Below are 27993 nucleotides of genomic sequence, written 5' to 3' on the forward strand. Positions count from 1 at the left end.
GCTTCATCATTTCAAAATTTAAAAAAAAAAAATTATTTGGTTATCATCCAAACATAATGTAAAGTAGAAAATCATTTATATATAAATAAAAAATGACCACCATATATAGAAATTTCACACTAGAAAACTACTTAAGAAAAGTTGTGCCGAAATGAATAGACTTGAACAAAACAGCTTGTGTTATACAATTTCAATGTTAAATCATACACATTATTCTTGCAGAGTTTTAATTTTAATGATATATCATTAAGTAATAGAGAGGGTGGGTCTTGGATCAATGATAAGGTTACTCCTTTGTGACTAGTCATGGGTTCAGTTCAAAGAAACAGTCCTTCCACATAAAAGTAGGGGTAACGCTGCATACAATCGTGCCAACCTATTCTCGCAAAGAGGGGAGCCTTGTAGCCTAGGAACACCCTTTTTTATTTCATTAGTAGCATAATTTATAATTTTTATATAGATAATACCCTTTATATAATTTTTATATAGATAATACCCACGTATAGGCCACAAACCATTGAGCATAAAAACATCCTTCCCCCACGCCCACCGAAAAAAAGAGTCCTAGTGTTAGTTTGGATGGAAATGCAATCCCAACCAGAGTGGAGTAATCTTCAATATTTAAACAGAAAGGCCTACCATATCAGTGAGGACTGACACATGGCCAATATTTATATAAATTGTAAAATTTCAATTAATGGTAAAAATATTTGCTTTCCATACTGAGTATACAGTTAAAACCAGTACCTGTTCCAAGAGCCGAACCTTTGTACATTTCTTGGCTCTGCAGCAAAACTTTAATCAGATTTCATCAATGACAGTACACAATGTGGCTTCTCCACATTTACATGAGGATTGAACACCTAACGTTCTAGATATCCCAAGATCCTTCTACAAACAAAAACATCCCATCAAAATTTACTATAGAAAATATTCCTTTTGAAAGAAAAAGCAAACTAAGAGAACAGTCAGAATCAATTATACCTGCTAGATATGTTGATGTGGACTGTAGAACATGTAGAATCATAACGCCAGTTAAATTTACTCCTGTAGTTATGCTATTAATAAAGTTGAAAATCATCTATTTGATCGAATCCGAGATGCTGTAGCCTTGGACTGAAATTGCTGTCTCTTCCCATTGGGCAAGCCACTGTCACTAACACTCCCTTCAACAAGATTATCATGAACTTCAGAAAATTCCCTTGTCCATGAGTTCAAGGGAATAACATAACTATCATCCTTAGAGTTCCTATTTCGCTCTTGATGCTGTTTCACATTTTCGGATATCTGATGGAAAGTTTTATTTATTCTTGCAAATCCCCTTTCAACTGGTTCTACCACGTGCGAAACTGTAAACTTCATGTCATCAACAATCTAAACAAGAATTCATGACAAACAATAAGTCAACAATGCAGGAAAAAACAGGGGGCTAAGAAAAGCAAAAACAGTAAATGTAATGGACAAAATTAGCTCTCACGATTTCACCACTTCCAAAGACGACATCACGAACACTCTGTGGAAAATTGAACCGCTTCTCCATCTCATCTTTCCGAGCCAGGCGAATTCTTGTTCTTCTTTCAGAGTCTCTAACCTCCTCTGGGTCCGGAGGTGCTCCAAGTGATGCATAGTCAGCCATCACAGAAACATTACGAACACATCTTTCTCCACGCTTGTAAGGTATCGCTGGAAAGACAAAAAGGTGCACCACAGCAGCAACACCCATCTGTTGACAAATTCAAAATCAGAAGCCTCCAATAAGAACATCTCTTGATGTTTCAAAAAAATTAAATGATGAAACCAAGAAGCTTTAATCTATACCAGATCACACAAAAAAATGTATGAACATAGTTAGGGTTGAAATTTTGGTTTTCAATAAAAATATCCTAACTTTTTTGTTCAGTAACTTCAGTTTATAGGTCTACTAATATTATATTATTATATTACAAAAATATCACTATTTTTAAAGTTTGTTTATGCAAAAATACTTCAGCAAACACTAGGCAATGATGCTTTTGGTTATTCTAATTTGATCTCTCATGATGAAATAAATTTACTTAAGCGAAAGAACATCTTCCCAGAACCAAAAGTTATCAACCCACAAGTGACATTCCACCAAAGAAATTTTGATTAGATAGCATGACGGCATGCAAAACACATTAAAATGTCTATCCAAAGACTATAATGTTCAAAATTTCAGAGCCCAAAAACATCACTCTGAACTAACAAAAAAATATCATTTCACTCTAAAAATTAATGATCAAATGACTTCAGGATCCAAGCATATGAGTAGAAACACAGCATTGTTCAAGAATATACCAATGCCTATACAAAGGGTTAATACTTAATATTGTTCTAGAAATTTCAATTCTACACAAAATGATTCAAATTTCATTGTATACATATCAAAATTAGAATTTAGTCATCAAATTTCATTTGATGCACAACCAACCTATAAAATAATAAAAATAATTTAATTACAAACTCTTATTATCTTGTGCCACTCAAGCATTGAAAATTTCACATGAAGTGAATATGACTAGTGAGGGCGGGCCTTGGATCAACAGTAAGGTTGCTCCTTTGTGACCGGTTGGTAATGGATTCAAGTCTAAGAAAACAGCCTCTACATAAAAGGGTAAGGCTGCGTATACTGTGACAACCCTCCCCTCACCCTCACAAAGCGGGGAGCCTTATGGCCCAGAGACGCGCTTTTAAGTGAATATGGCTAGTATTAATATGAACATCAGTCAAAGCTTTTACTAAATAGGAATATAAAAAATGTTTATCTCAGAGTTAAGACCAACTGCATGCACTTAACTATACAAAGATTTGTTGAGGTGGTTGAGCTTTTGATTTTGAAAAAAAATACTGGAGTAGATCAAAGAAAGTTCATGGTTTCACATAAGAACCAAAAAGTGAAAGAAAGGAAACAAAACAAAAACAGAGAGAAAAAAATTGTCATTTAGTATCTAAAAACAGTGCCCTCTTGCTTAAATTGCCGTCGCCCATGGAAGTAAATTCCCCTTGGCACAAAGTTACAAAAAGTAAATTTGAAATACCCAAGACGGTGGGATGCAATGCAAGATTTAGAAGTTCCTTCGAGAGTCCTTGGAGGTTCATATCACAGGTACCCTTCCTTTTTCCCTCTTACTAAGGTTCAATTGGTAGAGGCAATCTTATTCCATACAGAACAGATATTAGGGTGGGGGAAGTTGTATTGTCCTGTTCCTTCCCCAACTGCATCATCTTTATTCTTGTCATAATGATGTGATTGCCCCTTTCTTAATCTTGGGGGGGATTCTTCTTCTTAGGGTTTTCATTTTAGAAGGGATTAGGATGATAAAGAGTTGGGAGAGCTTTCTTCTTTGCTCATTGTGCTGGAAGGTTGCTTTGTTAAAATACTAGAATTTAGAATTTGTATTTATCAAGAGAATGTTCAGGCAAAATCTTTCTTCTCTCATTTAGTTAAGACTCGTGCCATTTCCTCTTGTAATCTTTTTGGGGCATATGGGATGCCAGAGTTCTCCTAAGATAAAGTTGTTTGTTTGGCTTGTGGCTCCAACAAAATGCTGCAGAGTCGACAACCTTCAAAAGCTCTGTCTCCAGATATGTGTCTCGCATAGGATATCTCTCAGGATACTTATCATTTGTTTTTACACTGCTAATTTGCATGGGGATTGAGGAACATACTATTTGGAGTTCTTGTTAAATTGCCACTCACCACCACCACCTACAGCCACCCAAAATGACCCACCACTCCCCATGGCTGCCATGCACCAATGGTGCCATACACTACCACATCTTGCTACTTCCACTTAACATAGCTACCCAACATTGCCACCACTATTGCCACACCCACCTTCACCCATCACCACCAAACTAATCTTTTCTCTAGGAAAAAGAAAAAACTACTTTTCTAACAAGTTTATATGCCTACTTTTACATGTACCAAGCCATCGTTAGCCACATCCATGCATTTGGGTCCCTGCATTAGCTAAGATTAGCATCTTCAAAATTATTTCAAAAAAGAGACAGGGTCAGCCAAATGAATGAGTCTAATAAAGTAAATTTCATCTCCAGCCCAAGCTCCAATTTTGGCCCCATACTACCACACCTTGGTTAAGCGTAGGCAAAAAATTTGTAGGCAACACAACCCGTCAGGAATTGGGCTTATGATTGTTATAGAAAAAAATATTGGGCGTTATTAATAACTTTACAAAACTGAGAGATCTAAGTTGATTAGCAAAAGAACAAAAAAAAACAAAAAAAAAGATTAGGGCAAGAGATAGAAGAGATCAGAAAGAGAACTGTCGGACAGAGGAGAGGACTGTAGTTGTCTCCAGACCTAATCCATTCAATTAAAATGTCCTCACAACACAAATAGACCCCCACATTAAAAACATCAATTTTCTAAACCTGTCATGTTTATATAAAGCCTTTTTCAACAAGAAGAAGCTGGCAGGAAATTCAGTTTTCTCTCAGAGCACACAATAGCAAGTTTGTGCTATCATGCGCTGTTCTTGATTCCTGTCTGAATTCACATCATTCTGGAAGTTCCTTTTGATTCCCAATTCAACATATAGTGGGATCGATTTTGAGGAAATTATGGCTATTTTGAGAGTAGATCAAGGAAAGATTGACTTCAAAGCTAACAAAGGGTAGTCTTCAAATCTGAGCTGGAAGGATTTGCACAAGACTAAGATGATTTGCAGTATATTATCAACCTCAGAAGATGGACAGGACCCTGCACAATATTTTCTGTTCGTTCAGAAAAAAAAAAAGGAAAAAGGAGTGACTCACTAGTGGGTCAGATCCTTGGTAAAACTCCTCCATTTTCATGTCCATAGTGTAACTGATAAGATATGGGAAAAAAATTCGGTGCAATTGATATTTATACTCTGGCTTCTGGTGCATTCATGTTCAAATTTGCAAACAAAGATGATAAGCAATGGATATTAGACAATGGACCTTGGTTCATTGGGAATAATTCTTCATTGCTATCTCAATGGAATCAAATTTCAGAAATGAACAGTTTAGATGGACAAAGTACCAATTTGAGTCATTCATTAATATCCCCCGTGTATATTGGACTGCAGCAGGATTGAGTTATATTGCTAGCTCTGTGAATAACCCTTTTATTTGGACTCTTATACCAAACAGATGAAAATTTTAACCTATGCAAGGATCTGTAAAGAAATTGATCTAAGCCATGATCTTCCTAATTTTTTGAATCTAAGGCTTCCTAATGGTGACATCCTTACTATTTATCTATTGGAAGCCTGTCAAGTGTACTAATTGTAGTCTTTGGTCACGCAACAACTAACTGTAAAGCTCACAAGAAATGGGTGTCTAAGCCAACTGAGAAGGATGGTGAGATGAATTTAGGTAAGGAAAGTTCAAAGGCAGGCAATGCGCCCTCTTCTAACAGCAAAATTTCTAATGCTTTGAATCTTAAAGATGTGGAGACAAGTCATCAGAATAAGCCTTGAAGGTGAATTCTTTTGATGTTCTCAGTAATCTCCCTGAAGAAGCTACTGTTTCTGGAGATGATGCACTGGCTTCTATGAAATCAAATCACTTTAATGCTCAAAATAAAAGAAAATACTCCAATAAACAGTTAAGGTAAAGAATCTTTGGATCTTCTTCTGACATTGCTGATCAGACCCTGCAGAGTACAGGTAGCAAACAGAAGGATGATATGCATCAGTGGAATGCTACTGGTAGCCTTGAGGAGATAGGGCGCAAACTGAAGAATGAAGCAGAAGGAAGAAAGGAGAGTAGGCCCCATAAGAAACAGGTGAATCCTAAGGAAACTACAAAAAACAAATCAAATGACTTGTTAGACAGAATGTGAGGGGTATCAATGATCCTCTTAAGCAGAAATAAATCAAAAAAAATTATTGTTGAACATAAAGTTCATATATGATTTGTTTATATGAGACCAAAGTTAAGCCAAAGACCTTTAATAAAGTTGCAAAAGGTCTTCAAAGAGATGGGTATTTCTGCACAACTATGAGGCTAATGGGTTGACTTGCAGGGTTTAAGCAGGCTGCCCTATTTTACTCATTATTTAAGTTTGATAGAATAATCAACCCATCTCTATCAGGTCCAAAATTGAAGAGAAGCATACATGGATAACTTTTGTTCACACTTCCTAATGATGTGCAAGAAGAAGGATTCTATGGGCTGAATTACTAATTCTGGCAAGAGATCCCATGGTTGTGCTTGGGGACTTTAATGTCATCAAATAATCATCTGGGAGGAGTAATACTATATCTACTCGAGGATTGGCTGGAATTAATGATTTCAAGGACTTCTTGTGTGAAGAAGTAGGTCTAGACGACTACCCTCTTACAGGGCCTCTTTATACTTGGACTAATAAAAGGAATGAAGACTTCATAGCCAGGAAACTGGACAGGGTTCTGACTTCTGTGTCTTGTAACAGCTCTTTTCCCAACTTGCAGGCAGAGTTTCTGCCACCTTGCATATCAGATCATTGTCCTGCTAAGATTGTCTTCAATCATTTAATAGGCACCAAGTTATGAAGTGTCCATTAAATTTCTGAACCACTGGCTAGTAATGAAGAATTCCTGAGAATTGTTAAAGATTCACAGAATGTTATTGTTAGACAACCACTTTACCTAAAAGCCTAAGCTATTAGGTTGTGAGCCACCAATGTATATCAGGCCTTAACACTCCCCCGCACGTGCAGCCCAACAGCATGTGGAGAGATAAATACACATTACACTATAAATAACACCAATCATAAGGAATACAATTAATTTTTAAACTCCGTACAATAAACACGGGCAACAAAACTAGAACCCAGGGATGTCCTGGTAACCAGCTCTGATACCATGTTAGACAACCACCTTACCTAAAAGTCTAAGCTATTAGGTTGTGAGCCAACAATGTATATCAGGCCTTAACAGTAATAATTAATGGTATTCCCATGTACACAATGCATATGAAGCTAAAAATTTTGAAGGGGAATCTCAAAACTTTTCACTTATCTAGCTACAAAAATTTATAAGGCAAAATAGGAGAGCTTTGCAAGGAGCAAAATAATCGTCATTTACTGGATGGCAGTCCTGGACTTGTGTCAGCTAAGATGAGAACTCTCACGGACTTCTTGCCAATTGAAGACGGGCTGTTAAAGAAGAGGTCAAAAGCAAATTGATTGAGTTTGGGGGATAGAAATAATAAGCTTTCCTCAGTTATGGCTAATGAGAAAATTGTCAAAACCCAGATTTGATCACTGAACAATGTTGAAGGGAAGCAAGTTTATAAACCTGATCATTTTGGAGTATTATACAAAATTAATGGGGCAGTGTGATAATGATGTTATCCCTTGCAATACCAATATTTTGAAGAAGATACTGAAATTTACATGGTCAGATGAATAGAAAGTTAGACTAAGTAAACCCGTGGACAAAACTGATATCAAAGCAGCCATGTTTTTAAAACAGGTCAACACTACTCTCAGTACACTGGTCCGTGAAACCAAAAATTCTTCACATCGTAAGGATTTAGGCCTATAGCCTGTTGTAATTTGGCTTACTAGTGCATAACCAAAATAATCGCTAAAAGACTTCAAAGTTGCTTAAGTTTTTTTGTTAGTTCCAACTGGACTGCTTTCAAGAAGGGGAGAAATATTCAAGTAGCCTTTCATTGGCTCAGAAACTTTGACACAATTATCATACCAATGATAAGAATCCTAGACTAGCATTAAAGGTTAAAAAGGTATTTGATTGGGGTTTCCTCTTGTAACTTTTGGAAAGTATTGATACTCCCGAAAACATTGAGAATTGGGTTAGAGAATGTATTACTACTACTTTTTCTATTTTGATAAATGGTTTATGAAAGGATTCTTCAAAGGGAAAAGAAGTACAAGGCAAGGTGACCCCAATCCCCTATATTTGTTTGCAATGGTAATGGAGTTGCTTGCTAGATTACTTCAGTTTCCTGTTAAAAATGGCAAGCTGTCATTCCGCTCAAGAAGTAAGAAGATTGGGTTGATTAGCTTATGCTTTGCTGATGATCTTTGCCATCACCATAAAGCACACTCCACATACTTTCTATAAGCTCACTCGGCTGAATGTACCCCTAGTAAGTCAGAGCTCTGTGGCATCTGAGGATGTGGAGAAAGAAATAATGCAGGCTCTGAAGATTCCTGTCTGGGTTTGCCTTCAGTAACTAAGAGAATTTCAAGAGCTGACTCTGAAACATTAGTGGAGAAAATGTCAGTGAGAATACACACATGGGCTCATAAATATCTCTCTTATGCTAGCAGACTGCAATTAATAAAGTAAATCTCACAAAGCATATATAGTTATTGGGCTTCAGCTCTCTTTCTACCTCAATCTGTCTTAGCAGAGCTAGAAAGGAATTTAAAAATTTCTTTGGAGGGGTAATGATTGTAACTTAAAAGGTTCCAAGGTTAAATGGGATATGTAAGCCTATTGAAGGAGGAGGCTTGGGTTTAAAGCTGTTACCTGAATGGAGAATTGTATCATCTATTAAGCTTATTTGGCAACTACGCTGCTCAAGAAACTTTCTCTGGGTGATATGGATTCATACTTACAAACTAAAGGAGAGGAGTATATAGAAAGTCAGTGCTAAAGCAGGGAGCTCATGGACATGGAGAGATTCTCGAAGTTTCCACATATCAGGTTCTATTGGTATATGCAGATCCACTTTCTTGTTTTTTGATAATTGGCATGCTCATAGCCTAATTATCATATACATGGAAATCATTTGCCAGTAGAACTTGCACTTACAATAGGCCCAAAAGTAAGCTCCCTTATACAAGATACAACTGGAAATGGCTGATAAGACAGTCAACAAGTGTGGACAATCTCAGAGATGCATTAATTTTTTCCCCGAATATAGTGATTGAGGACAAACTTCATTGGGAGTTAACATCAAATGGAAAATTTTCTTCACCTTGGAAAGCTATCTGAGACAGGAAATCCTGTAGATTCGGCCAGTTCCCTGCGGTTCAAGCATTTATTCTCAAATTCTTTTTAATAGCATGGGTGGCCATGCTAAAAAGACTTAATACACTTGCAAGGGTTGCTAAATTGGGCATACTATCTGATTCTGTACGCAAAATTTGTTCTTCATCTGAAACAAGAGATCTGTTTTCCAATTGTCAAAGTTTTGGACAGATCTATATGACATCCAATGCAAAATTTAACATTCAAGGGCCTTTTCTTTGTTGGGAAGACAATCTGAAGTGGTCGTCCTCTTTGGACAATACATGTTTTGATGATAAACCACCGTTGGAAAACAAGGAATCAACTCAATTTTGAAGGAATTCCTGTGAATGCTATTATGGTTGCAGGGCAGGAAGTTTCAGATATTAAAGCAAGACGTTCTGGAGTTGAGGGGTTTGAATCACTAGCAGCAGATTAGTTAGATATTTTGATAGTATGTTGGGGTTGCTTTGATTGGTTTGGTAGGTTGTAATCTCAGTTTGTTTGTATTGCTATGTACATTGTAGGCAACTATGCCACTTCTCCTGCCTTTTAAAATATTGGTGCTTAATTCTTCCCAAAAATAAATAAATAATTAAATCTCCTAACTATTCAAAAAAAAAAAAAGGGGGCATCCCTGGGCCACAAGGCTCCCCACTTTGAGAGGGAATGGGGAGGTTTGTCACTGTGTAGCAGCCTTACCCCTGCTTTTATGCAGAGAGGCTGTTTCTTTGGACTCAAACCCGTGACCAACCAATCACAAAGGAGGGACCTTACCTTTGATCCACGGCCCGCCCTCCTCCTAACTATTCAAAAGACTCCATAAATGGAGCACTCAACCTTTTCATGGAAACATTCCTCCACAATCAACGTCAATGTGCTTTGTGCTCTTGCGACGCATGGAATTGCTAGCAATGTAGGTGCCAGCATGATTATTGCAAAACAACTCCACAAGCATTATAACCAAAAGCAAACTCATCTCTGAAATAAGAGATTTCAGTCACACTTTACTGACTATATCAGCACTAGATCTGCCATAGCTCGGTACTCTACATACTAGATCTCGCTATCATAATCTGCTCCTTGCCATGCCATGTTAACAAGATTTACCACCCACAAATGTACACACTATCCAGGTGTCGATCCTTGATCTTCAACAGAACTAACCCAATCTGCATTAGAGTATCCAACAATATCAAAGTTCCAACATCCCTTTTTCAGGGGAGTTCTTGAGTTCTCGATCGTTGAATCCCACAATTAGTGTCCCGTCTACGCCTGCTTGTGACTCTCCATAAACTGACCAATCACCCCCAGAGCAAAGAATATGTCAGTCAAATAAACAGTTTGCCAACCAACTGTTTGTACAGATGCTTGTCTTCAAAAATCAATCATGCCATCCAATGAAAACTTCACATTTATTCCACAGGAGTATGAACTGGTTAAGTGCCCAACACACCAACCTCATTTAGCAAGTCTGAAGTAAATTTTTGTGGAGAGAAGTTCAAGCTCTAGTCACAAGTTACAATCTCAATACCAAGAAAATAACGAAGAGTTTTCAGGTCCTTTATTGCAAAGTTCTACTACAGCCAACAATTAACATCTAAAATCACACTAAGGTTACTGCCCATGATCATGCTATCATCGATTTAAACCACTAGAACCACTATACCTGTCTCCTCTTCCAAGTAAAAACAAATAGTCAGAGTAGTGTCGTAAAAAGCTAAATCCATAAATACCACACTGAATTTGTCAAACCAAACCATAGGAGACTGACTACTTAAAGCCATAATGGCCTCATGCAACTCTAAAGCCTTGCTGCCGCCACTGCTACAAAAACCCCCCCCCCCCCCCAAAAAAAAAAACAGTTGAGCCCTATACCCCACAAGTTGCTCCATGCGCACTCTTCCTCCACATTCTCATATACAAACCTTGTAAATCCATGGGCATATACCCCATAAATGACCTTACGCAACTTACAGGCTTGCCAGTCCCCTCCCCTCCCCACCCCCCCGACCCCCCCCCCCCCCCCCCTCCCTCCTTTCTGAGCACCATACCGCAAAAGTTGCTCCATTCTCCACTCTTACTCCATGTTCAAGACATGAAATCTAATGGTAAAGAAGGACCAGGGAAATCCTCAATTTGGAATTCCACTAAGTAGACAAAACATTGTATTAGGGCACAGTAGGTTCTTTAATATTAATATTTGACTTCTCGCTCAAACATGAAATTGATACATGGAAGCTTATTATTATTATTATTATTATTTTTTTTGCAAAGCAGAAAACTATTGAATTTATTTTCCAGTTTTCATCAGCTTAAATAAAACATATTCAATATTTCAAGTCAGCTTATCAAACTCCAAATAATTTCTTTAATACATTAAAACCTAGTAGAGATTCTAGTGCACTTTCTGTGTTACCCATGAGATCATAGCTGCAAATGTATTTCAGGATTTGCTTCTGATGCAGATGCAAAAGAATATGTTGATCTTCCCTACATGCAATATAAACTCAGGAAAACCCCTTATGTTTTAACAAGCAGGTGACAATGTGACATCATACAGCATTCATATGTAAATTGACCTGCCACAGTTTGGTTACGCAAATTTCAGACAAAGGACCCCAGATAAACATTTGTTATTATAATTAACAAACAGTTATGTGCACCAACATGCAAGAAACATGACAAAGAATTGTTCAAGCAACCATAAGAGCTCTTGCATGCCACCGGAGAAAAAATAAAGATTAAGGTCTTACTACATACCTCAATACAGATTATGTAATCTTGTACACGAGTTTTCAACTCCTGTGCCAGAGACCCTTTAAAAGCTCCAATTGAGAAAAGAAATGCAACCGCAATTCCTTGCCACCAAGTCAGGAACACAATTGACTTAAATACCAGAAACTTGGCCAAAGGTCTAATTGGTTCCAACTTCTCTTTGGTGACAGTATAGAACTGTACGAGGCAATATAAGGCCCAGGTCTGACTGAAATTAAGAATGACAGCCAAGTATGGGTAGCTGCAAGCAATTACAGTGTTTCAGATCAAAACTACACCACAGAAGTACAAATAACTGATTTGACTATATCATTATCATTATTACAGCAGGTACACTTTATTTTGCACACATGCAAAAGTGAGCCCAGTAAATGTAACATAATTATTTAATTGAACTAATTTCACCCAATTAAACTGATGTCCCAATCAGGTGAAGTTAGCATTTGCATCTAAAGAAAGAAATGGAGTGAAAAAGATGATCTTTAAGATCCTTGAAGCAAATAGTATTAATAAGAATATCTTACCCGTATCTCCAGTCAAATTTTCCTTCACCATAAACCCCACAAAATTCAAGAATCATAGCTAACAGTGCACAGATCATCTTCAAAATCATCTGTAAAGAATATACTTTGGTGAAGTATCTAACTAAGACTGACTCTAAATGAAGATCAGGAAATCAAGAAAAGGTAGAAAACAAACATACATATTGAACAATGCCAATCTTCACAGCCTGGTAGAAATCAGGACCAAGATACCACTCCCGTAGAAAGCAATTTAATGGGAAAGGATGTACAACAACTCCATAAGCATATGCTTCCTCCAGTAGAGGTGTACTGGAATTTATTAGACTCTGACTTTCCATAAATTCAATTGTGTTTTCCTCTCCACCTTTATGCATCAACATATATATCAATAAGTAGGTACATCATGTTTTAGGACCCAGTTGGGGCTTTGGAGAAAAAAGTGATATATGTAAAATTAACTGTAAGCTGACTTGCTTCAACTTAATTTGAAAGCAACGTTTGGCCTACAATCAGCTTTGGAGACGACTTCAACAACCAACTTTTCTCCTATATCATTTTTTTGTTTCAAAAACAGTTGTCAACCCTAAGAACGTGATTTACGAAACAAATTGTTGGAAGTCTGCTACTATTTTACAACAGATCACTTCTATTAGGAAGAAAATATGGCAAAATTAAATAAATAAACAAATGAAAACTTCAGATACTTGATAAGCAACTCATCAGAAGTTTTCAACTGAAGAAGTACAACTACAAGGAAAATATAAAATTTTAAAATAAAGTAAAATAACACGGAAGAGAGAAGTACATATAGTCTCCTTACATACCTAAGCAGGCTATCAAGTATCTCTCAAAGCAATATAAAGCAAAAGCTTCATAACAGTCCCGAATTACTTCACAGTTAAATGCAGCACTCGAATCCAGGAGAGAGAGAAACTACACAAAAAAATAAAAGAAATCCATAATGTACAATTAATTTGCATAAAATTACTGAACATAACATCAAGAATATACTAACTACATTTATAAGTAAATGCAATGAAAAACCCCTAGGCTTTGTAGGGAAAATAAATCATCCATCACAAATGTATTAAGAAAAGTGGAGAAAAATATCTCTGTTTAATATAGTAACAAATAACAAAGAAAAACAGAATCCCACAATTTTATTATTACAAAAACATCACGAAGTATAACCAAATTTCATATGAAAGGCAATTTATAGCAGGCACTGAATCGTCCTTCCAGGCATCCTCCAACAATAGCATGACTCGATGCCAAATTATGTGTAGTCAGTACCAAGGCGATCTTAAGAAGTTGAGCAAACAGATGTTTTCATAGTATGAAAATGTATCAACTAACAATTCCTATATAGTTCAATTTGAGAAACATATCTTGTACCACAAGAAAAAATTAAATTCATGAAATAAATTGCACTAAACAAAGAATTGAGGCAGGGAAATTAAATCTGTACAATTACTAGTGTTAATATTTCATAGCAAATTTAGTATAAAATATTCATTCCTCTTCACTTAACATTAACCACCATTTTGGTTTGCGGAATCAAGCCTAGAATGGAATCAAATTTCATGAATGGAATTGTATTCCAGCATTTGGTTTGAGGAATCAAGGGCAGGATCATATTCCGGCCAGAATACAATTCCAAAGTGACTCCAGTCTAGATGGGCTGGAATCCATCTTCATTCCATGGAATCAATGTCATTTTATAATAAAAAATTATTATAGAAAAACAACAAATAGTAATAACTAATAATATAATTATTATTACTATTATAAGAAAAATAATAACTAATAATAATTGCAATAACAATAATATCTACTATTATAAAAATAATAATAATAAAATATTAATAATTAAAAATGACAAAATAATAACTATTTTAAGATAATAAGTATCATAAAAATACTAAAAAATAATAATAAAAATAAAAAATAATAATTACACTAATAATAATCACTATTATAAAAAAAATAATCAAACAGAGGAGCAACAAATAATAATAGTACCAATTATTATTATTATTATTATTATTATTATTATTATTATTATTATTATTACAAAAATAACAACAACCAATAAAAATTACAATAACAATAATTTCTATCACTATAAAAATAATAACGACAAGAGTAATAATAATAAAGGGAAAAGATAATAATAATAATTATTATTTTAAGGATAATTATTATTATAAAAATAATAATAAGTAATAATAATTACAATAAGAATACTAATAACAACAAGAAGTCAAGAAAAATAAAAATAATAATAATAATTAAAAGGGAAAACTATTAATAATTATTATTTTAAGATAATAATAATAATAATAATAATAATAATAATAGTAATAGTAATTACAACAACAACAAGCCTGAAGTTCCACTAGGAGGGGTCGGCTACATGGATCTTTTTCCGCCAATTCACCCTATCGGAGTGTTTCCTCTATTAGATTAAGAGTCATTCCAAGTCATTTTAGGTCTACCCCTACTCGTTTTCATGCCAAAAACACTAACTAACTCACTCTTCATCACAGGTGCTCTACTAGGCCTGCATTTCAAATGCCCAAACCATCTAAACCGCCCCTCCCTTATCTTGTTTTCAACCAGTGTTATACCTAAATTATTGCGTATATGCTCATTTCTTACTTTACATTTTAATGTTAAACCACTCATCCACCTTAACTTTCGCATTTCAGCAACTTTACTTTTTATACATGTTGTTTCTTAGTTGCCCAACATTCTAAATCATAAAGCATAGCTGGTCTTATAGTTGTCTTATAAAACTTTACTTTTAATTTTAAGGGTATTCTACGATCACACAACACACCTAACGCACTCCTCCATTTTACCCATCCTGTTTTAATTCTATGTACTACATCTTTTTCAATTTCTCCTTTAACTTGCATAATAAATCCAAGATATCTAAATCTATTAGTGTTATTAATCTCTTGATTATCAAGTTTAATCTTCTCTCCATTGCTACTTCTTACATTATTGAAATTACATTTCATATATTTTGTCTTATTTCTACTTATCCTAAACCCTTTGGACTCTAATGCGGCTCTCCAAAGTTCTAACTTAGATTTCACTCCGCTTCTACTATCATCAATCAAGACAATATCATCTACAAACAACATACACAAAGGGATCCCATTTTAGATATCCTAGTAAGTTTATCAATTACTAAAGCAAAAAGACAAGGACTCAAAGTAGAACCTTGATGTACACCTATTGCGATTGGAAAATCTCTAGATTCCCCTCCTACAGTCCTAACGCTAGTCACTACTCAATCATGCATATCCTTAATGACCTCAGTATATCAATTGCAAACCCCCTTCTTTTCTAAGACCCACCAATGAACTTCCCTAGGTACTCTATCATAAGCTTTCTCTAAGTCAATAAAAACCATATGCAAGTCTCTTTTCTTTCCCCGAAACTTTTTCATTCCATTATATAAGCCATTGAAGAATACCAAATATTGGAAAGAAATTGAAACTAGGATTCCAATAGTCCTCCCATGTTACTAATCAAACACAATAATTGCATTCCAAAAGCAATTTCATTCCTACCTCGATCTCATTCATGGTTTTAAATCGCAATAGGTGGTAGTGTAACGTAATGGTAACGGGAAGCGGGAGTAGCGGATGTTACATAATGGGAAGCGAGTGTAAGGGCCGTGAATTTTTTTGAAGCACACACAACCGTGTGCATATTAGCGTACTTGCATGTTTTAAGCTTTTAACCCTTCTTAGAAAGAGTTTTAGTGTATTTTGGATCCTTTAGTTCGAGTAACTAAGCTATTTGGTAAGGGCAACAAGTTTACATTTGTTTTAAACCACCATTGATAGAAAAATTATGTGTGTGTGCGTATTTATACTTCTCATTGTTCTTATCTGTGATAAATTCTTATGTGTGCTAAATTAATTAATAAAACAAAATACAATATACACTTCATTAATCTATTAGACACATAAGACATACAAATAATACAAATATAAAATAGATAGAAAAGAAAGAAGGTTGAAGTTGAAAAATATAGAACATAAATATCACATTACTAACATTATCAAAATAAAATATTTTCCTAACAAGTTAGTATTTTCAAATTGTTAATTAATGCATCTATTGTGAGTATTTAAAGAAATAGTAAATTTTGTATCATTGTCATCCTCTAAATAATCTTTTCCCCCACTTGCCGCTTGGTATATTGAGAATGGTATATGAAAGAGAAGGAAAAAGTGAGAAGAAAATGTAAAAAACAAAATAATTTTTTGGTGTAACAGTCCTGTAGCGGTTATGTAACGGCCGTAGTGACCTTTACGTAACGGTCGCGGTTCGTAACGGCTGCTACGGCCGTGATTTTTCTTCCCACCGATTCCACGGTGTGTAACGGTATCGGTAACCCAAAAAACCGTTATGTAACGGTCATGGCCTTTATTTAAAACCATGATCTCATTCCTTCATCAATTTCTTTACTGCTTCAATTTCATTCCAAAAACTGAATGGGGGCTAAAAAATAGGAATTGGATTAAATATGGTTTTGAAATAGGGGAAGTTGCAACAATTCATACAGTTTATATCAAAACTTATCAACTCATATAAAGTTATGAACCTTTGAGATGATTTTCACTGAGAGGAAAGGGTTTTTTTCTACAAAGTCGATCAAATTTACAAGACAAATAATGGATGAACCCCATACATAAGGCTGTTGTAATAAGCATCACCAAGACAGAGATAGGTTCAATTTTTTTTCTTTTAAAGATAACAAAATAAGTTTGCCAAGAGAGACAAAACGAACAACAAAACGAACAATAATTAAAAGTTGACAAGTCCTTGCAAGGGGAAAAAACACAAAATAGAAGGAAAACAAACATGAACCAAGCACAACTAAAAACCCTTTTTAACCCCTTCTTCATGGTTAACAAAAGAATCAAATTAGTGAATCTACTTTGACCTTTAGTTGCCTAACTCACCATCCAACTGAACTCCATTTCCACCTAGATCAGACAACCACTCCCATCATATCAGTCAGTTCAAGCATTCAATATCTTTCTCACCAACATCCTTCACAATAGAAATGGGGATGATGAGATAAAACCCTGTTTATGATAATTCACTTCTTGTTCTTCATCCATCCCATCATCTTCAAAAATAGGAATGCTTTCTAAACCTTCTAACAAAGTTGGTGACAAATGGGAAATATCATCCATTAAATTCGAGGAACCTCAACATTATGTTCAGAAATTCATCCAATAATAAACCGCCATCACATGCAAACTCGTAACCAGAATTATTTTTGCCACCAAAAACATAACCCCATTTCTTGTTTACCTTTAAAAAACCTCCCTCACTAGCCTCATCAATAACCATCAAGCTCTCACAGTAGAAAAACTACCATTCTTACTCAAAAGTTTGTGGTCCCTGTATCAGAATTAATTCATCCATCCTCCAAAAAATATCACTCAGCACCCATCTGAATTGTGGCTCGTTCATTATACACTTTGTAAAATTCAACCTGAGCAGATTTCTTTCCAGCATCAAGGCCATCACCTGCACCTTTATGAACAAAATAAAAATTGGAAAGCATCTGCTTCGAAACTTGATTCTGACTCCCTTGACCCTTTGCCAACAACACCCCCCCCCCCCCCCAAGAGAAGGACTTCCTCACCGCTTCCAATTCTTTAACTAAAGCAAAAAGCTTCTAAGAAGAGAATGAGAACCAATGACCCTATTTGCGTCCACAAAAACTTAAGATAAACTTAGCAATGAAAAATGGGGTGCCTACACAGAGTCCTTTCAATATCCACCTACCATGATTGGAGTTTTTAAACCTCATTGACCTTCAGCCAAATATTAAACTCCCCAACATAGTTGTTAACGGCCCAAGGGCACACAGATGCAAAGCGCATCTAGGGCCTAGACAAGGCATATGCATGTACCTCTAGAAGATAAGACAAGCATCTATTTAAAATGGAACATAAAATACTCATATATTAACTAAAATCATAAACAAATTATCAATAATATAAATTGAAATCGCACATGTGATCTCTACAACATGATCTACTAGAACACAATCAATTAAGTCAATGCATAATAATAATAATTAGAATGACCTAATTGATTCAGAATTTAATTATATGTTTTGTGGTTTTAAATAAAAGAACTTTTCCCCATTTGGCTTAATTTCATACTTTTTTCAAACCATGTAAAACGTTAAGTTTGCATATAGGAATGACCAAGTCTAGAATTTGTACAGGTTTGAGAATCACGTATACTCGTCAAATTTTGAGCAAGACCTTATGAAACATTTACTAAGAATAGTTTTTATTGGTATTTTGATTTCTTCTCATTTTTAGGCTAAGTTAATATTTCTAGAGTCTATTTTGATGGGATGTCTTCAAACTTCAATTTTGGGAAAGCCAAACAGCTGTGAAATTTTACAATTTTTCATTCTTGAAACGAAGTGTTGCTTTTTATTCTTTTAGAATCTAAATCTTATAAGTATTGCATAGAATTCAAGTAGGGGTCGCACGTATTTCCCCATTTTCACATGTAAAGTCTTTAGTAAATAGGAAGGAAGGCTTTACATGTAAACAAACTTGAGATTTATATGTGAATAAGCTTCCCACTGTGCTGGAAAAAGGATAAATGTTGCTAATTCTGATGGAAAAAGGACAATTAAGCCAGCAGCACCCTTTTTGCACTGGTCATAGGGGTACCTCGGCTGCTCATAGCAGTCATCTTACATAAGGCACAGCTTCGGCACCTAAATGTGCCTTGCTCCTAGGGATGCACTTTTAACCACCATGCTTCCCATTGCCTTCGCAAGGGGGAAGGGGCAGGGGGCAACCACGCAATGCACGCACAGAGGACCCCCCAGCAACAAGTTGACGAACAGTTCAAGTTGTTGACTGGGTTTCAAATCCTTCACCATTACCTGAGGCTAAAATGATTTTTTTGGGCCAGCTGCAGCAGGAAGCTACTAGATAAGTTATAGCTTACAACCAATCCCTCTGTAATCAATATTTATATATATATTAGTGGCAAAATAGTAAATGACATAAAGGTCACCCGAAAGATTTTCTTTTAATCAATTGTCTCCTAGACTCCAATATACCATGGTCTTAAATTTCCACGAAATTGTTGAAATTTCCGATTCCTGTCGCCTTCAAAATCGAAATGGCAGTTGATTTCCATTTTACATAATTTCCATCGAAATTTCAACTAATCATCAGAAATTCATTTAAATCTTGAAATTTTAGCCAAACTTGTCGAAATGTTAAACATAGAACAAAATTTCCTCAAAATTCTAATGAGAGATTTTGGAGCAAAGTGAAATTTCTTTCTTAATTTATTTTATTTTATTTACTGAAACAAAAAGATTACTACAAAGGCTTTTGAAATTATATGAAAGAATAAACTTGCAACAACATTTTTTTATCTAATCATTCATGTCTAAATTATCATTATTTGTATAATAAATAATATTTAAATGATTTAGGAATTTCATTTGTATAAACTATATATGTTTAATGCGCATTATCTTACAAATATATTTGATACACAAATTATATTATAACTTTTCCACCTCATTAACAACATAGATGTAATTAACATGTAATATATTAGTTCTAAAACTTATATTATTAAGTCAATTAACCATTTCTAAAGTTTGATAACAGAATTCCATGTTTTACCACTGATTTCCATTATTTTGAAAATCAAAATCGAAATTGACATCGAAATCGAAACTTCTGTCAAAATTTTCGTACTTTTGGAGCTTCAAAATTTGAGTCGAAATCGAAATTTAGGACCTCGATACCAAGTACCAACTATAAACTACAAATTACATCTAGAAATCTAAACGACAATTATTTAATTCCCTAATTCAATTAAATAAAGTTTTTAAAATAAAAACTACCATTGTTCTACATAATAGAGTTGTGTGTTTTAATCCTATAGTGGCAAATATGACATACCTCTTGAGTCTCCCTTTGATTCCATAGAAACCATTCATTAAACCTAATAAAAAAGAGAGATTGGTCTACGCTACTATCAAAGGTTTCAAATTTTCAGTGCACATTAACCTCATGTTGGATGCATGCATACAATCAAATAAGCATTGCCATTATTGTGTATGTTATATCCTGCATTGTCTGACCAGTAAAGGCAAATAATAACATATATTTACCATTTAAAAAGATTTTAGTGTCCATTGCCATTCATCCATACCCCAGGCACAATCTTCAACAGAAGTGGTTTCTCTTGAAAATAATGACAAAGCCACAATGGTCAACAAACAGCATTATATTTTTCAACCTAGTTGTCTCCAACAACTATCAAAAGAGGACTTACAGATACACTCTTTTATGAATTTTTCCCTTGCTCACAATATATCCAAAAAAAAGAAGCTGAAACACATTAACGGTAAGCACAAAAAATACATTCATTCCCAACAAAAAAATTGTTTCTTCTTGTATCAGCAATATCCTGTAGTACATGCTTTCGCCTTGCGCTCCTTCAGGTATCATATGTATGTTGAAGTGTATTCTCATAATGAAAAAAACATGCACTTCCCCACAAACAACATTACCAGCATAATTCCTCTCCAAAAATTTACCACCATACAACGTGGAAAGTCCAACTAATTATGGAAAAATTGCAGACCAGAAAAAAATTTGTTTGTTTCATTTATGCAACAACCTAGTCAAGTAGTCATACCATTAATGCAGTATACGAAATGAGCCCATAAATTCAAATTTAGGCTTTGGGACATTTTAACTCTTATAAAAATATTGTAATCTTTATTTTTCTACTTTGTCAGTATTTTTTCTACAAGAATTTCATTATAGAACTAGCATCCTAGTTTTGTAAGTCACTTTATTTTTATTTTCTTATTTCCCAAGCATGGTAGGCCTTTCAACATCAGTGTCATGTTATGGACCGACTGACTAATTTGAGAATTGAATTTCAAATTTTCAAGTTGATCCCTTGCAGTGGACATCTGTCCACTCTCCCTCCAAAATTTTTCCTACTCTCCCCAACTCTCCTGCATCAAGTTTTGAATAATAATTTGCATATAAAAAAGTCTTGATTTTCTTTTCAAAAAAAAAAAAAACAAATAAACGTCAAACAAACAAAAAAACGCAACAGTTGAAGTATTAAAAAATGGCAGCATACCGACTCTAGTGCATAAACAGGAACCATCAGAATGAGTCCAATCAAAAATTTCTGCTCCTGAAAAGAAACACCAACTGCTATCAAATTGGGTAAAATAACAAAGTGAGAAAATAAAATTAAAATCTATAATCTATTATTTAACCAACTTGAAATTGAATACTTGAGACCCATAAATATAACATGAGAAAAATTATAATATCTCTATGAGTGTGCATGAGAATTTTTAATATATATATATATATGTATCTATGTATGTGTAATATATACATATATGTATGTATAATATATACATATATGTATGTATAATATATACATATATGTTTATATAGAATAACATCAAATGACAAAGGTAAACAGAAACTCCAAACTCCAAATAATTTAAAAGAATAAGAGATTAAACCTCTGGTTGATTATAAGCAGCTAAATGCTCAAAGACAAGATACATGGAGAGAAGAAGAGCAACAAGTACAAATATGCTTGCAGTGAAGATTGGCCAGCTCTTGGCTAAAGCTGATTCAGCTCCCAGGTTTATTGACCACATTTTCTCTGATCTGCTTGAAGACTCAACCAGAGTGAGTAAAAAAAATAAAGAATAAAACATTCCCCTCAAGCCCATCAAGACAAACCCACAGCGAACTCTGCTCAATACATCCACGCATAGAACATGCTTAGTCAGAAGCACATAATGCTTTATTCAAGGTTCATTAAGAGCACTTCTTTTTGGACCATCCTCTTTGGCATCCAATTCGGTTTTACTAACAAAAACCACTACTCCCTTAAACATACAAATACTGCTACTGAGGAGAACTTGTTGCTTGCCAGCCAACAATGCTTTAATGTGTCTTTTCCCAGAATCTGGAACAGAAATCCTGCAATAGAACCAGAATGTTAAGTCAAGAAAATGTTACACAAACAGCTGAAGTTGAGAAAGTCCAATAAAAATATATATAGCAATCCTTCACCCTCCATTTGTGTTGTGCAAATTAATGCGCAGAGGAAACAAACGATCTAACAACATAGCAACCAATAGTGAAATATACAGAAAAGACAATCACGCAGATTATATGAAAGCAACAAAACAATGATACAAAAATTACGTGTTTCGGTAATGCCTACATCCACGGGAGCAAATGGCAGTAATTTTTCACTATCTTCTGTCAAAAGACATAAGATTTACATCATACAACATGTATATTTAACCCTCTCAGAGGTTTTCCCCCCAAAACCCAACCTATGCAACTTCCCAATTCAAAATTTGAAAACTAGCGTTGAGTAACCAAGCAAAACCGTCGACGGTTTCAGACATACCGTCAACGGTTTGAAGCTGAGACCAAACAATAGATGTAACAGGACAAAAACAGTTGATTGTTTCTTCTTCACCTCGCAAAACCGTTGACGATTTCCTCCTACATGGCTAGCACCTCTGTTTTCAACTATGTTTTCTCTTTGTACATGCATTCCACTCAACATATGAACCACATATTACAACAATCTCCACCTTGACGAATATACAACCCTTAAGAGAAAACCGAAAACATAACCCATATATAGGTTAGGACTGCCTCCCGTCTAACAACTGGGGACAAACCAAGTCCAAGCAATGCTTGAGCTTGTCTGTGGCAACTTCAGCTACTACCATATACCTCGACTCAGTTGTAGATAGTGCAACCAGAGACTGTACCCTGAATTTCCAACAAATAGGTCTTCCCACAACAGTAAACACATACCCTGTTGTAAACCTTCTATCTTCCAAGTTTCCTGCATAGTCTGCATCCACAAATCCCATAACTGACGGATCACTCTGTTGCCTCCCGAACATGATGCCATAGTCTGAAGTGCTCACACTAACAGCTTGTACCAGACCTGGTCTCGTACTAACCATAGTGAAAAGTAAGGTGTACTCCCAAGAGGGGATGAATGGGGATTAAAAATTTTTTCTTTAGAAACTTCTTTAGTTAATTCTTTCTCAACCCTTTTTAGTTTCAGCAAACACACATGTAAGATTTGAATTTAAATCACAAGTCCATCTGAGAATTAATTTAGTTATAATTCTTTATGAATGAGAATACCAAATTAAATACTTTGTAGGTTTCTCAAGACTTCTTCCAGTAGCTTAGATAAACACCCAATGAATTAATTTAATCAATCAAGATAAGCTTCAATATAAAACAATATATCAATTCCAACAATGCTTCCAAGATTCAGCTTTTGAATATGTCAATCCACTCACCAAGATGAGTTGATCACCTTTGTTGCCATGTTGAATTTCAATACGGTACCTTGGTTGTGGTTCAAATTTGACTTGGAACAATTTCCTAATGAAAACACCAAAAGTCACATTCAAGAAGCCATCATCCTTTCAAAAGCTTAAAGAAAATCAAACCAAATGCATATGTTCTTAGGTTAGCATATGATCTAATGATTAGCAAAATCTTCAATGTGGAGGATTTGGCACTATACCATGGGCATCACACTGAATTGAACGATCAATTCAACTTCCCTTTGTTCAAAAGCTCAAGACAAAGTAGAGGATGTTACAACCATCAAATGATTTATAATTGCTTCCAAAAGTTCTAAGGTTGTGTTGGCGGCATGGATTTTAGGCCTTGGATTTTGATTTTTTTGGATTCTGACAAAACTTTGTACAATTTTATGTGTTTAGTCCAAATTCACACAAATTCAAATCAAAGGGCAAAATTCTAGGCTCCCTAACACTAGGCAAGTAAAAAGGCCGCTCATCATCATATTCAACATGAATAACTGGCAACAATTTCCAGAGAATTGATCCAAATTTTTTAAGCATTACATGCCTTTCAAAGAATCATTTGCCAAAGTTGAATGCTTAGAAGCTGAATCGCTGGAGAGATTTGAAGCAAATTTTAAGTCAATTCTTGGGGGATGGGAAAAAAAGTTAGTTGTTATTTGACATTTCTCACACAAGCGCAACACATCTTGAGGGCAGAGTCGTAACTTTTTAACTTTCAGGGGCAAAGTGTAGCTTTCTTATTTTTTAAGTTATTCTTGTGGTTTATTTTTATCTCCACTGCTTGGATTTCACAATGGTTGTGATTGTGAGAGGAATTTTTCAGACCCTAGAAAGATTTCCAACATTCTCACCTTCTTGTATCCTTTTTCTTCTCTCAGAGAGTTCACAGACACTGTTCACAGCATTGGAATTTCTCCTTTACCTTAACCTTACAACCCTAATTACTATGCCATCTTCTACCCCCCTAAAATCCTAGAACATTTATTGCCTGTACAACCATAAAACCCTAACCCTAGCTACGTAAATCCTTCTCCTTTTGCTGCACAGAATTTCCAGCTACCTATTCCATCTATTCCTGCCTCAATTGTGAGTAGACCCCAATAAAATCCATCCCTAATTGACTTTCCAAACCCTGGTCTTACGATCAACCATAATTACAAACCATAAAATTCTTTATTTTCCCTAACCCAAAGATTCCCAAGCCACGTGCAGAGATCTTTCGCTGATCTGCCCTGCATCAGGTTGCAATTCCCTTACAATGTTTTCAGCTGTTCCAACCTTGATGACACGGTCAATTCAAAGAAGGGAATGGTTATAACTGAAAACCCCACCTTATTCCCTTCCTCTTCCCCTGCTTGCATATCCTTCTGATTTCAACAACTACTGCGACCTTTATCAGTCTAATCAGGAAAAAAGCTCACTTTATATTAACATGAACCTCTGTAGAATTAGAATCGTGCATGTAAATCACCAATTCTAATATAGAAAATCCAAAATTACAGCACAACAATGACAGACATAAGAACAAAACAAAATATCATAGAACTAACCATTTTTTACTCAGACATCCCAATTGTTAAAGCAGTCTTGGGAGGGGTAGGATGGGAGATGGGCGATCTGCATTGTATATCCCAGGCCCAATGTGGGTCTGTGGAACAATAAAAAACAGAACTAACCTTTACATATATAAAAAGATACATATATAATGCAAAACCCGAGTAGTCGCTAATCAAAACCTGTGTAGTTGGTATTAACATTTAGTTGCAATGTAATGAGGAGTGTTCTTCACTTGAATAGAAGTATTTAAAGCAGGACTTTTGAATTGTTAAGAAATCAGGGAAAAGGAATCATTAGCCCAATCTGCACAATTGTATGACTAAACCTGTATTATGGGAATCCAATTGTACAGCTCACTTAATAGAATAATGCATAAGAAGATTTACCCAAGTGTTTAAAAATTTTGAACATTAACACATTAACCAAGAATATATATCATACCAATTTCTTTGTGCACTGAAATGGATAGAAATATTCCCTCCTACCCCAACTTGCCCAAACCAAGCCCGCCTACCCCCAACACCAGAGGGACTTGGTATACTTGACCTAAAAAATTGGAACAACACCCTCTTAACAAAGACTCTTTGGAATATTCACTCAAAGAAGGATAGCTTGTGGACAAAATGGGTGCACCACAACTACTTAAAGGAATCCGAGATCTAGGATGTCTCTCCAAACAAAGGAGATTCATGCCTCTTCAAGAAGATAATGGAGTTGAAAAACCAAATTGTGCTGAAAGCTAGTAGCATTCATCTAGCTATTGAATTGATGAACAAATTGGAAAATAATGCAAAAAAAATCTATGAGTTCTGGAGGGAAAAAAACCATAGAGTTCCATGGGTGAAAGGGGTGTGGTTCAATGGGAGCTTACCTAAACATGCCTTTTGTCTTTGGCTTGGAGTTAAAAGAAAACTACCTACTTGTGATAGACTACCAGTGGAAGGAATTGGGCAGAGTTGTGTGTTTTGTAAGGAAGAGTTGGAGACACAGGATCACTTGTTCTTCAAATGTAAATTTTTGGAAGAAGTGTGGAGAGAAATTAAAGGGTGGATGGGCCTAAGGCGATCTATGTCTTCCATTAAGGCTGCCACCAAATGGATCCATAAAGAAGTGAAAGGTAATGGTGTCCATGCGGCGGGAAAAAAAATTGCTCTTGCTACGACGGTGTACTTTATATGGCACTTTAGGAATAGATATAGATTTGAAAATCATGTAATCTCCCCTATAGAGTTGGTAATTGTGATAAAAAAAAAAATATATGTCTATAGGGCTGTTTTTGATAAATTTGATATGTTTCTTGTTTGATTTGCTTGGAGTGGTGTACTTGGATTGATTTTGTTAGCTACAAAGGATTGGCCATGATTGGTCTCCGGGTATGTCCGGATTATGATGTATATTGTTTGGCCTGGGAATGCCCAGTGTATTTGTAAGTATTCTTTTGATCAATATATTTTACCCCATTTTGATAATAAAAAAAAACACCAGAGAGAGAGAGAGAGAGGCCTACAAAATCCAGCCTAACCTCCCCCCCCCCCCCCAATCTAACCTCATCCAAGCTATTAATCGTGTTCGCTGGGTGAGTTCAGACTTCAAAAACATTAGCAAGTTCATGAAACAATATTCCCAGTAACAATGGTTAGATAATGGAACTTTGATGAAACTAGAATTGATTTACCACTTCTTCCTCCTACCACAAACTACTAGACAGATTATAATAATCAAATTAGGCATTAGAGAGGTTAAAATTTAAGGTTTATTCCACTTTGTCATAGCCAAGTTTTCATACTATTTCTTTAAAATCTTCTCAGATAAGATTATTACTGTATCAGGTGAATAAAAGATTCCTCGGTGTTTCCATTGGGTGTCAGATGCAAATGTAAGTTCTCACAACCCAACGTCCAGCCTCCACTAACGCCACTGAGGCTTTTAGAGCTGGACAAGGATACAAAACTAAAGTCACAGGAATCCCAAACGAGCGCACTCTTCCAGCTGTCCCCTTCCTTCTCTACAAATACACAGGTCCTCTTCTGAATAACCCATTCAATCCAGAGCACGGCGCATCTCACCTCAACTAACACTTAATCCCAACTATTTGGGTCAGACAAGCAAAAATCTTTGCCTTATATTATGTTATGAGAAAGAGGAAACTCCTTCTCTCAAATTTTCCTCAATCCGTCAACAGCTATCACCATTACCTTGACCTTTAAAATTAGATCAGAAAGCATTAATCATCTGTTGGAAACAAATGCCTAAATTTCCTTAATAAAAAAAACCCTATTGAGTGCTTATTCACAGAGAGGATGGAGGAGAAAGTGGACAAAGCGCATGAGCGGGAACGCGAGAGAGAGAGAGAGAGAGAGAGAGAGAGAGAGAGCATGTTCACGTGCACGTACCTCTGAGAAAGATCCACAGTTGAAGACAGCGATAACGATGAGGTCGCGCCCCTGTTCGGTGTGGCGAAACGACGGGGAGACGGAAGCGAAAGAAAGAGTACGGGATAAGAGGGGAAAGATATTAGGGCCAGGGGAGAGGATAAATTACTGCTCGCTACACCGATGTGGACCAATCTAATTTTACTAGAAGAAGCAATCGGAGACCGAGGATACCAAAGGCAAGCTCTTTTCAAAAATAACACTTCTGGAAGGAAATTTTTCAATCAAGCTGGAATCTCATGCCCAAAATAAGTACGACTCAA

At 35.5% G+C, this 27993-nt stretch overlaps 1 protein-coding gene across 6 annotated transcripts; it reads right to left on the bottom strand.

Annotated features, from left to right (window-relative positions):
• Positions 1-670: 670 nt before the first annotated feature.
• Positions 671-27986, bottom strand: LOC131146721 (protein LAZ1 homolog 1). 6 transcript variants are annotated; one of them, XR_009134444.1, is made up of 11 exons: positions 27692-27836; positions 23706-23790; positions 21876-22344; positions 21476-21532; positions 13102-13210; positions 12457-12641; positions 12278-12366; positions 11739-11994; positions 1478-1723; positions 985-1374; positions 671-888 (listed from the first exon to the last, which is right to left on the bottom strand). XR_009134444.1 is itself a non-coding variant. In XM_058096478.1 (9 exons), exons 2-9 carry the CDS (start codon positions 22089-22091, stop codon positions 1078-1080), a joined length of 1455 nt encoding a protein of 484 aa, XP_057952461.1. In that variant the 5' UTR covers positions 22092-22344; positions 27692-27836; the 3' UTR covers positions 671-1077. The 6 variants fall into 6 exon arrangements, 1 of the variants encoding a protein (XP_057952461.1); XR_009134441.1 differs by having other exon boundaries at positions 671-891; XR_009134445.1 differs by lacking the exon at positions 23706-23790 and having other exon boundaries at positions 27692-27986.
• Positions 27987-27993: the final 7 nt, after the last annotated feature.

The sequence above is a fragment of the Malania oleifera genome, chromosome 13 (genome assembly GCF_029873635.1).
Source record: "Malania oleifera isolate guangnan ecotype guangnan chromosome 13, ASM2987363v1, whole genome shotgun sequence".
In the NCBI taxonomy this organism is placed as follows: Eukaryota; Viridiplantae; Streptophyta; class Magnoliopsida; order Santalales; family Ximeniaceae; genus Malania; species Malania oleifera.